Here is an 11,693-nt window from a genome sequence, read left to right on the forward strand (position 1 = left end):
AGTTTCAAGCATCAATTGGCTTTTATGTTGTCAATTTCAATTGTTTTTGTTTGATGAAATAAATCAACGATAATTACTTTCTATGGGATGAAATTGTAAATTAAGTAATATACAAGAGAGTAGTCAATAACATTAGTGGCTTGATTATTAAAGTTTATTCATCAACTTCTACTCTTATATAAAATAGCTAATCACTTTTAGATTAAAAAATTACAAGTCCGATTGACTTTTCTCAAACTCCAACATTCGGTTGATGACTTCATCTTGAGGTCCGAATCCGATTATCAACAAACTCCATCTCTTTCTTTTCTGCTGGTATAAATAAGCTTGTAATATCGGCATCACAAGCGTACTTTCTTGACAGTTTTTTTTTCATTTATTATAAATTATTTCCTAGTCTTCTCCATACAGCACAGGAAAACCATGGAGAATGGTGCTCGAGTTATCAAGGGTTTTATTCTTTCAATTCCAGAATCTGTGTCCCGACTCTGGCATGGAGCACGACAACTAGAATCACAGCAGCTACCACCTCCCACCTCCCACCATGAACCAAGAAGAAGATCTGGTCGACAATTCCCATGATGAGCAGGTAAGGGAATGGCAAAAGGTGCTTATAAGCACCTGCTTCACATCAGGACTTGAAATAGCCCTTCATTTTCACCAAATTACTGATTCCAAACGCGATTCCTTGCATTTAGTCTGTATCCTTGTTGCATTTATCTTTTCTTGCCTTTCACATTTTATCAACCCCACCAAGTTTCCGAGGACATCCAAAGTGTTGGGTAAAGTTGCAGTTTTCCTGGCAGCCACCGTGTTTTTCATCACCATTTCAATCCCATTCCCCCCTGGTGTCAAGTGGGCTACTTGGATAATCTATGCCATCTCGTTGTTTGTTATTGCAATATGCAATTTCTGCTACTAGACATTAGCTTTACATGGCATATATTTTTTTCTGTCAGTGTTTGTATTTGTTCTTCGTTACAAGGCTTACATTTGCAAGTAACTCAGGCTTTATAGTTTATACACGCGCAAAAAAAGGCAGTCTTTACTTATATTTAGCTTTGTCTGTGTGCTTATATGTATAAAGAAGACAAATTTGGAGGTGGGTTTGGTGTGTTATTGTAGATATTGGAGTGTGGAAGTGAATCACAGAAGCTTTCTATACTGCAAATTTTTGGATGTCATATTACTAGATTGTCCTTGCTACTCATAGAAAGGAGGTGAGTGATGTACTAATTAGACCATGGATGTTGAGATATATGTTTATTGGCTGCTGAAAGCTGATATATCTTGATTTCTTGGTGTGTGCAGGCAGCTATATGTATTGCAGGATTGAAGAAAGTGAGGTTTTGCTTTCTGGGTTATTTCTGTCGAAACATGTAAAAGGTTAGGTTTTTCAAGTGTAATTATTGAGATGTTTTTAGTTATTCAAGAACAAAAAAAAGGCTAAAGAGAGGAAATTGAGCTGTTCTGTTTTGCGAGTAGATAAAAACCAGATGATTGTTTCCCATATTGCCATTTTATGTCTGTACCAATTATACTATATTGTTTACAATAATGGCCATTCACATCTGATTTGATGAGCATTGAGTTCCTTTCTCATGCAGCCCACATTCTCTGGTAAGCTTCCTTGCAGTTGAATTCATATATGTTGTCTGAATACTTTCTTTCCTATCGATGATTTATGTCTTTCGTATTCTCATTTCTTGCCAAAAATTCTCAATGATTTCCAAACCTCTGCTCATAATATGCCTTAGCCTTAGAAGCCAAACCATTCCTGCATGAGTTGACATCACTCGCTAGCAATCTTAGTACCACTTCCAACCTCTCGTTTTCACTGTCGAACTGCATGTTGCTAGTAATTAGAAAGACTGTCATACCTTTATCTTCAGTAAGGGCACATTAATGTTAAAATCTTACCACAAAATCAGGATTTGTTACTTCTTCTGGTGCTACCATAAACTTGATAACATACACACCACAGTCATGTCTGCACAGAAAGAAATCATATCATCTGATGTGGCTTACAGTATTTTAAAGGTACTCAACATGTAACCTAACTACTCAATATGTTGTGGATCATAAATATATATGTACCCATTTTGTTGTTGTGGGACATTCGATGGTCTTTCCACTCTGAAATCTGTGAAGGACCAAACTTTTTGGTAGTTCTGATCATCTTTGAAAAGGGCATCCAGGCTAACCAACTGGTTTGTGAAAATGTTTTGGCATGAAAAAATTCATAAAGCCCATTAGTACAGTGGTTAACTAAGATAGCTCATAAAGTATGCAGCCATTTACCAAGTTACGCAGTCGCCTGTCAACCCAACCACTCTGACATGATGCAGCTAATGAATCCCATATCTCAACAACTTGCTTTTTCAATTGTAGTACAAATAGAAAGAAATGACTTCTTTCCTCGTCAAAGACAGGAACAAACGCCTGCAAATATAGTTTTCACAGCATAACTAAGCATGGGATGCATTAATTGGACTAAAGAAAACCAAACTTCACCTTTTCACAGCATAAAAGATCTGACATGTAGTTTTCCTTGATCCTGTGCTTTTTCGCGAAAGAAATACACTTGGATAGATCATCTGCATTCGCCTGTACAACACATCAGTATAAGGAAATTGTGTTTTTTCATGTAGTGGACTTGTAAAATTGAATAGAATAAGATGTCAATTGTACAAATATGATCTTGGAACCTACCGCAAAAACAATTGGCAGATACCTATTTACAGAATCTTCCATCTTCCTCTTAACTAAAGTCATGGCATCAGATATCGTAGAAAGGACGTTATCATCAAGCCAGGTCTCTGGTCTCAGAGAGTATAGTTCCCTCCGAGATAAATGATAATTCTTGCATTGGACAATAGTCTCACTAGCAGAAACAGGTACAAAATATGTCAACTAGTGAGCTTAAATGCATTCAGCTAAGCAAACTATAACTTGAGGGAAAAGAATCTCACCTCTCACTCAGTGAGGAATCAAAGACATATTGGATTAACTTTAAGTCCTCTGGACTGGTAGGTTTGCTCACTGTAAACGGACCAGCCAAATATTTGGACATTTGCTTCCCAGGTGAGTCAAATCTCACATCTGTGGAGACCAGAAAAGAACCAGGCTTCCCTTCCTTGCTACTGCAAATATGAAAGACAAAAACAAATTGAGAAAAATGATAATCCCATAAAATGTGAACATTCAATTACAGGCGATGACAACTATAGTTACAACAGAACAATCTCATTCACATGTTGTAATCTCATAGGACATGTGCATTAACCTTAAAAGACAATCTGGTTAAACAAATCGATACTGTAATTAAAATTACAAGGTTGCAACAGTAAGCTTAAGAAATGCAAATCAAATCTTAGCATAGTTGATCTTGTTAATAATCATCACAAGGGAAGTGAGGACTTTTTCTTTCTGCACTTTGCAGACCAAATTTCATGAATCAAATAATAGTAGAAAAAAACAGGAAAATGATTTTCAAAAACTTAGGAAACAAATCATTTTGAAATTACTTGTCTTTATACACCGACCTATTATACAATATGCTAAAAGGGATCAGTGCCCCAATTACTGTTTACATAGATACAAAATACTATGGATTAGAGTAGTGTAATAATAGAGTTGCCCTTGCCACAGAGAGTTCCAAGGACAACAAGGGGTGGGCTAGTCTTTTTTCTGTGGGATGCATATGTCATTAAAAGGATGTTGAGGAGAAAATGAGAAAAATGATTAGTTCTAATTATTTGTGTTATAAATATTATTACAAAATATTCATATAAAAAAATATTATAATTTGATTTTGAAAAAATTATTATTTTTATTATAACTCAAAGTATTCATATCAAAAAATATTATTATTTGTGTTATAAATATTAATTTTTTTATATAATTCAAAGTATTCATATAAAAAATATTATTATTTGTGTTATAAATATTATTGGATTTCTTGATATAATTATTTGTGTTATAAATATCATTATTTTTTATAATTAATAATATTATAATTAAAAATATTATTATTTGTATTATAATTAATATTATAAATAAAATAATTAAAAAAACATTATTATTATTATTACTATTATATTTAAAAAATAGTATCATTACTATTGAAGAAAAACCATCATTTTTTTAAAAGATTTAAAAAATATAAGAATTTGAGCAAACAAAGTTAAATATTATTGTTAGGTTTCATGTTGCAGCCAGATTCGATACTCTTGAGTTTAACATTACAATAAGACCTAATATTTTTAAATTTTAATTTTTTTTTTATGAAAATTAAAGATTGGTATGCGGTGTAGCACTGACCACGTAACTAATAATAAACTAAACAAAGAACTTACTTGTTTTCGGGGCTTTCCAACCAGTCCTGTCCACATATAAAAGCCTCTATGATCTCTGGCCCCAAACCATTGAATGATGGATTCACCTTTGTAGCTTCACCGCTGATAGTAGACTTTGATAGAATAGCTGATATTGGAATTGCCAAGAAATCACGAGCCATTTTACCAAGTGCTGGAAATCTTGGAGTATTGACTCGCCACCAAGCTAATACATCTGAAACCTTATCCCGGTTCTCCAAAGGCTCTTCTAAATACCGATCAAGATCAGATTTTGGCGGATCAACCTTAAGCCACTCACAGAATCCCAAGAACGTACCATCAGAATCCAGATCATATGATGGCAAACAACTGATGTCGCTGGCAGGTGATGCTATATAACTGTTGTACGTACATGTAAGTTTGCTACGAAATTCCAGCAAGTATTTGCTCGCATCACTGCCATGCATCAGCAAAAACCCATTATGCACAAATTTAAGTTTACAGCGCGGGTCCAGTACTAATAGGATTCCAAATGCAAAACTCCATTCACTCCAATGCCTATCAAGATTCACCTTCATTCTCTTCGCCATCGAACAAACATATGCATGCTCACTCTTTTCCCACGAAAGCAAGTGCTTGTATATAGAGCAAACATGGAAGAAGCATGCATCTATGCTGGATGAAGAACTGCCTAAATATTTGTGGATCTCTTTAAAACGCCCACATACAATCATCGCCATCTTCCACTCCTCTACAGATGGATTCACCTTAAAATCAAAATCAACTTGCTCGAGTTGAGTAAAAGCTTCTCTTAATTCCAATGCACTCTTGAGCATGACAAATGTGGTATCCCATCTGGTAGGATCATCATGAGAGGCTGCTTTCATATCTTGCAATTTCACATTATTAATTGCTTCCCGAAACTTATCTTGGGTAATTGGTGTTGCATTCACATATTCAATACAGCCCCTAATCTTGTTAAGCAAATCTTTTATCTCATAAAACCCATCTCGAGCAAGAAGTTCAAGAGTTAGTGCGTAGCAAGAAAAACATAGCAAGTCCCCATTCATATGTGGGAATTGACTGAGAAGCTTACTTCTGAATTCTCTAGTCATTTGACTGTTTGGTGGAGCAATTTCTGCAAACATGAACTGCACTTTCTTAATGATGTTCCACTCCACAAGCACATTTTTCACAGCTTCATTCATATAATCATGTTCTATACTCCTGAAAGCCAAAATCTTCTTATTCATTCTCCACCCATCATCAATAAAATGCATGGTCAAGCAGCAGGACATCTTGTTATCACCGTATGACCGCAAATCAACTGTTATACTGAATAGAGATGAGAGATTATCAATATATTTCATTAGTTTCTCTTTCTCTTGTCTGTAAATAGAAAGAGCATAAGCCTGAACAGTGTCTTGTGAACAGAGTTGAAACTTTGGCTGCAGATCGTAGACAAAAGTTTTGAAGAACTCATTTTGAACCATATCCAATGGAAATCCGAGCTTCATAACCATTCTAACAAAGTTAAGGCGACTCCTTTCTTGATCAAACACGAAATTGCCTCCCAGATCAGAAGGCAATGTATGTTGTTTTGCATCTCCCTGTCTCTTTTTTGAACAACTTTTGAAGTGTTTGTGTAGATTTGAAGTTCCCTTCGTGCTTTTCCCTGGATACTTCTTTTGACATCCTTTACATATGGCCCATACTGCATCATTTTCTTTGTCTTTAACCTTATCGAAATGTTTCCACACTTCAGATACCTTTCGTCGTTTATTATCATTAGCACATTCGATGAACATATTACCATCAGGATCTGGAGCAGGTTCAATTTTATCATTGTTTTTACTAACTTTCGAGCCTCGTTTCCTGATGGATGGTTTTTCTAGACACATTGTCATGCTCTTACAAGTTTGCTTTATTGTAAGCTTCAGTTTCTCAACCAATTCTTGCTGCTCTGAACTCTCTTTCACGAGGATAGGGAGAAAGAACTCTAATATATAGATATGATCATCACCAGTGCTCCTTAGCAGGATTGCAACCGCAGCATTCAAATTATACTTTCGTGCGTGATGAGCAAGAGGATAGTTCCTTACATGATTTTCCTTCACATCACGCTCAAAGTAAGGACGACGTGTTGCACCGGCTAGTCCAGCAGCACCTTGCACTGTGCTCAGATGTAGTTGCTCACAAGCATGCACAAAGCCTTGCATCTCCTCGTCTGCATAACAAGCTGTACGCTCTATTGCAAGTTGACATGAGCAAAAAACTCTTAAATCACCTAATTTTAAAATATCATCATATCTCCAGGGAACCCATGTCAGAGCAAGTGGCAATCTGTGTATTTGGCATACAGCTCTGGTAACAAGAGCGATTTCAGTTAAGGCAGCTGTTTGAACCTCATTAAAACACTGGGAAAAAAATTATATTAGAGAAAGCAAAAGACAACCTAATTTTGCATAGAAAAAACTGTAAGGTACTACTGATACATACCCGAGGACGAGGTCGAGGTAATTTTGTCTTTAAATTTGCAGCCTGAAAACAGTTGGGCTTATACAGAGTTTACAATACCATCAAAGAAGACCAATGTCTCTTTGCACATATAATTTAATGGCAAAAATAATTTGGAATGCCTCATGAGCTACAATTAAAAGCTTAAAGACTGTTTCACTTCAGAAACACTAGCAAATGCGAACGCTAAGGAAAACTACTATCTTTCATCTCTTTCTTATTCTCTTAATTCCTGATTATAATTGTTGGGGCTGTTAGGTTGTTAGAGTTATTGTTGAAATTGTCCCTACTAGTCTTCTAATTGTTTTCTTTCACTATTTACCGTATAAAAAGTGAAGTGGGTTGTTTTGTTTCAATCATATCTCTTTGTAAGTCTTATATTTCAGATAATTTGAGTGAATTGCTTTGTGGTAGTCTTCTAACAACAATAAATTATATACGTAATGAAAACAAACCTGGAGAGCCTGGACAACATTTTCCGTCTCTAAATCAAAATCCTGTTTCTCCTCCATGGTCACAAGCTCCAGCACAGCACGGCAATAGCCATAGCTTATAATTTGATCAGATTCAAAGACCGGAAAGGCAATAATACCCCTTACTCCACAAGAGATGGCATCTGATAGGTGGGAGTATTCATCCGGTCTGTAATGTCTTACATTTGAAGTCCATTCTGGAAAATCCCTTACCCGATCCATAATGTCTGGACGAAAAAGCCCATTCCGACCCTCCAGTTGACGATATCCAAGTAGCGTAGAATTTGGGACGCACAGGTGAGGGTAAGGCTGATTTTCCAGGTCGAATCCACTCTTATCTTTAGCCCAAAATTGAGCCAAAAAAGAAGCAGTACTTCCTAAAGAATCTTTAAGCAACGATAACGCTTTTTCCATCTTTGCAGGTAGTGTTAACTTTGCAGGAGGCAAATCATCAACGACGCAAGACAACTGTTCCACATCCATTTGTATTTCGACAATGTTTTTAGCCACAAGTCTTCTCACTCCTCAGATCTTATCACATAATGGCTGGAAAGTGGAACGATGAGGAGTAGGTAAAGACTTGAAGGAGGTTGACTTGTTGACTTTTGGCACTGTGTCTTAAAACTAACTTATTTTCTGCCCCTTTAAATTCACTGATATTTTACCTCTATTCTGATAGTTTAATTCTTTTCAATTTCATCCTTGTGTTTTTCTTGACTAAAAAAAAGCTTACTTATACCAGCAGAAGTGGCTGAGAATCTCAAGTGCATTTGGATTGCCTGCCTAAATTTTAAAGCTCAATCACCATCTTGTTATGTAATCATTGAAAAGAGGATAAATTTGAAAGAAGTTCAATATTGACTTGACTTCTAATTTTGATAATAATTAACAAGGAAGCTTCTTCTGCTTATTTTACTTTGTGTTTGTTTTTACATTCGTTGATTTTTTATTTAAAAATATATATTTTTATTTAACTAATAAGTTAACGGGTGTGGGTGATTCATTGTTCACCCACACCCAAATCACTTTTGGATTTTGCATTTTTTTTCTTTTTTAAACTTTCCTTCTTTTTTTTTGTGTATTTTTTATTTTTTTCTAAAATTACTTTTTTCCAACTTTTCCTTTTTTTTGTTTATTTTTTAAAAAAATTATCTTTGTTGATTTTATTTTTTTAATATTAAGCTGGTTAAAAATTTTGCTTTGTAATTTTTTTTTAAATACTGTGGATTACTACGGTGTTTTTCCACATAGTTTTTTTTTAAAAAATTTATTTTGTTGATTTTATTTTTTTTAATATCGAGCTAATTAAGAATTTAATTTTTTTAAAAAACATTGTAATTTTTCTCGTAAATTACTGTGAAATTATCATAATATTTTTTTTCAATTTCTTTTGTGTTTTCTCAAGTGGCTGAGAATCTCAAGTGTATTTGGATTGCCCGCCTAAATTTTAATGCTCAATCACCATCTTTTCATGTAATCATTGAAAAGAGGATAAATTTGAAAGAAGTTCAATCTTGACTTGACTTCTAATTTTAATAATAATTAACAAGGAAGCTAGGTCGTTTGGGAGTGCTTTTCAAAAGCGTTTCTGAAAAAAATTTAATTTTTTTTTATTTTGAATTAATATGTTTTTTATGTTTTTAAATTTATTTTGATGTACTGATCTTAAAATTGATTTTTAAAAAAATAAAAAAATATTATTGACATGCTTTTCTTAGTGAAAAACACTTTGAAAAAAACAACAATTACACTCCCAAAACATCCTCTTACTCTGAGTGTGTTTTTAGATTAGTTGATTTTTTTATGTAAAAAATATATTAAAAAAATTATTTTTTATAATTTACTTGTTAACTAATAAGCTAAAGACCCATTTTACTAATATGTTTTAAAAGCAATGTTAGAGATAATATTTCTTACCATTAATTCGCCGAGGTGAGTTCCATGGTAGAAATACATGTGGCTTCAATCTAATTTATATTGCGAAAGTTGCAGCTTATGGCCAAATAGAAAGGATCACGTTTCAAGCTGGGCCTTAGGCCTATTGTTTCTGCTCACACCCCTCAATTTTTGTATCTGAAACCTTTTTTTCAAGTTAAATATAAATGGGAATTCTAGGATTTAACAAAGTAAGAACATGAATAAATAAATGGGAATTCTGTCCCTGTTTTGAAGTTTTCGACGTTGTTTCTTGCAAGACCGCTCTTGTCAAGAGGCCCAATTGAATATTATAATGATGTCCGATTCTTCATTTTCTTCTGTTGAATTTTATAATGAGAGGTCCGATTCTATAATGTTAATTTAATATTATTGATCACATTACTAGATGCCCATCAAATCATATAATTAATGGATTAAGAAACTAATTATTAGATATTATAAAATATTCATAATAAGAACTTATAGTGTATCTAAAACAACCATCAAGGTAATTTTACCATCTAAGATGTTATAACTGCTTAAATTTATTAGTATATAATTCACTTATTTCTTATGATCATTGAAAGAATTGTTATTATTTTTTTTATCTTAAAAAAAACAAGTGATATTGTCACTAGCAGGATTCTAGCATAATAATAGATACTACAAAGAAGTCAGGACTCTATTTAGGCTAGTGATTATGAGAAATCAGGTTAAAACACTGAGAAATATTTTAATTATTGTTTTGAAATAAAAAAATAATAATAGCAAGATGAAAAAAAATTATTTTTATTATTTTTATTTTAAAAATATAAAAATTCACATCAAATTATTATTTTAAGATATTATTTTATATTCATATTTCTATCTTTTCTATTAAATATGTTTTTGTTCTTGATGTCTCTAAACCAAAGTTAAAAAGAAATATTTGAAAAGAAAAAAAAAATTAATATTTTTTTAATGTTGGGATTGAACAGTACACCTAAACAATTTAAGATAAAATAAAAATACATTCAAGTACACTAACTTTCTGCCCCTTCCTCTTTCTTACTTGGTCTCACTATTTTTATTTTGGGCATATTAGTCATTCTACAAAACTATCATAGACATAAAAGGATTAATATCTATGAATCTTAAACTTTGGGGGGTCATAGGAGTAATTTTAAACAAATCCAAAGCTAATAGACTAGTGTTGGTTACTATTGCTTTCATTAATATAGCTCTGTTTGGAAACGTAGGCATAAATTATATTTTTTAAAAATTTTAATTTGTTTTATAAAAATAATTTTGTGGTTTTCAGATCGTTTTGATATTTTAAAAATAAAAAAATATAATATTAATATATTTTTAAATAAAAATTACTATAAACTACAATCATTAGTATAATTCTAATCAAGCTCGTACTCGAAACATCTGCCCCACTTACCGGATTTCAATCGGACATCCTCTGCCTTCATATAGTCAAATTCCTTCATCTACGTACACATATGTTAGAAGCAAATTTCAAAAGTTTTGAAGCAATTCCATACTTTTCTTCGCAAGCTTTCTTAACAAAGGACTTTCCATGGCAATTTCAGCATCATCCATCGTAAAGATTTTCTCCTCTTATATTTTTAATTTTCTTAACCCTTTCGTAAAAATATAATTTATATATTATTTTATAACATACAAAATAGAAAAATGTAGATTTAAGCCTATCCATCTTGATTTTTTTTTAAAATGCATATTAATCAGCCGATCATGTCCAATGTATAAACTTTCAAGTTTTGTTGAAGGCAAATGATGGTTTCTGCCTCATCCTCTTCTTATTTCTTCCCTAGACATGATCTTAGGTGTTTGCCCCTTGTGCTTTCACCTCGATATTTAGCGCTGCAACTCCTGCATTTAGCCCATACTTCTCCATCTTCTCTAACCTCATCAAAGTATTGCCACACCTCAAATGTCCGTCGTCGTTTGCTAGTTCTGCTTGTATTTATATGAGAACTGTCCATGCCTACCAGCTCATCACTGTCCGGGAACTGATAAGCTTGAGGTCCAAATACGGAATTTTGTTTCTCGAATTCCTGTCAAGAGATAGCCAAGTAGAAGACGTTGACTACATGGAAAAAAAAGTAATCATTAGCTGCTATGAGAACAACAAATGTAAGGTATCGAGTACCTGATCATGAGACTCTGGCACTTCCACTCCATCACCTGTCGGCTTAAAAATATTGCATAGTGTTCATTATGATGGTTATTGGAGCTACATCGTCAGTTAACTTCAGGGCCGTGGATTAGTCGAGGTGCGCATAAGCTGGTCCGGACACCACGTTAATCTAAAAAAAATATATATATGCATATTCCCTTATTTGACTTGAATTTCAGACTATCAATTTCTGATAATGTGGTCGGTGGGCTGTTCCAAAATACGCTTGCCGGTCTGATTTTACTGCCGGTTCTGACTTCACTT

At 33.5% G+C, this 11,693-nt stretch overlaps 1 protein-coding gene and 1 long non-coding RNA gene across 2 annotated transcripts; one reads left to right on the plus strand and one right to left on the minus strand.

The window, feature by feature from the left end:
• Positions 1–229: 229 nt before the first annotated feature.
• Positions 230–1,846, plus strand: LOC140954813 (uncharacterized). Its single transcript, XR_012168294.1, has 2 exons — positions 230–1,220; positions 1,312–1,846. It is a non-coding gene; the product is annotated as an uncharacterized lncRNA (long non-coding RNA).
• On the minus strand, positions 1,483–7,895 carry LOC118045257 (uncharacterized). Its single transcript, XM_035053841.2, has 10 exons — positions 7,310–7,895; positions 6,837–6,878; positions 4,359–6,754; positions 2,973–3,143; positions 2,713–2,884; positions 2,515–2,607; positions 2,302–2,442; positions 2,098–2,207; positions 1,921–1,990; positions 1,483–1,845 (listed from the first exon to the last, which is right to left on the minus strand). Exons 1-10 carry the CDS (start codon positions 7,808–7,810, stop codon positions 1,720–1,722), a joined length of 3,822 nt encoding a protein of 1,273 aa, XP_034909732.1. The 5' UTR covers positions 7,811–7,895; the 3' UTR covers positions 1,483–1,719.
• Positions 7,896–11,693: the final 3,798 nt, after the last annotated feature.

Source organism: Populus alba, chromosome 17 (assembly GCF_005239225.2).
Source record: "Populus alba chromosome 17, ASM523922v2, whole genome shotgun sequence".
NCBI lineage: Eukaryota > Viridiplantae > Streptophyta > Magnoliopsida > Malpighiales > Salicaceae > Populus > Populus alba.

Coding starts and splice junctions, on each gene's coding strand:
- LOC118045257 (XM_035053841.2), bottom strand. CDS start 7,810: ATGGATGTGGAACAGTTGTCTTGCGTCGTTGATGATTTGCCTCCTGCA. Junction 3,144..4,358: donor TTGGAAAGCCCCGAAAACAA/GTAAGTTCTTTG, acceptor TCATATTTGCAG/TAGCAAGGAAGGGAAGCCTG. Junction 1,846..1,920: donor TAACAAATCCTGATTTTGTG/GTAAGATTTTAA, acceptor AGCAACATGCAG/TTCGACAGTGAAAACGAGAG.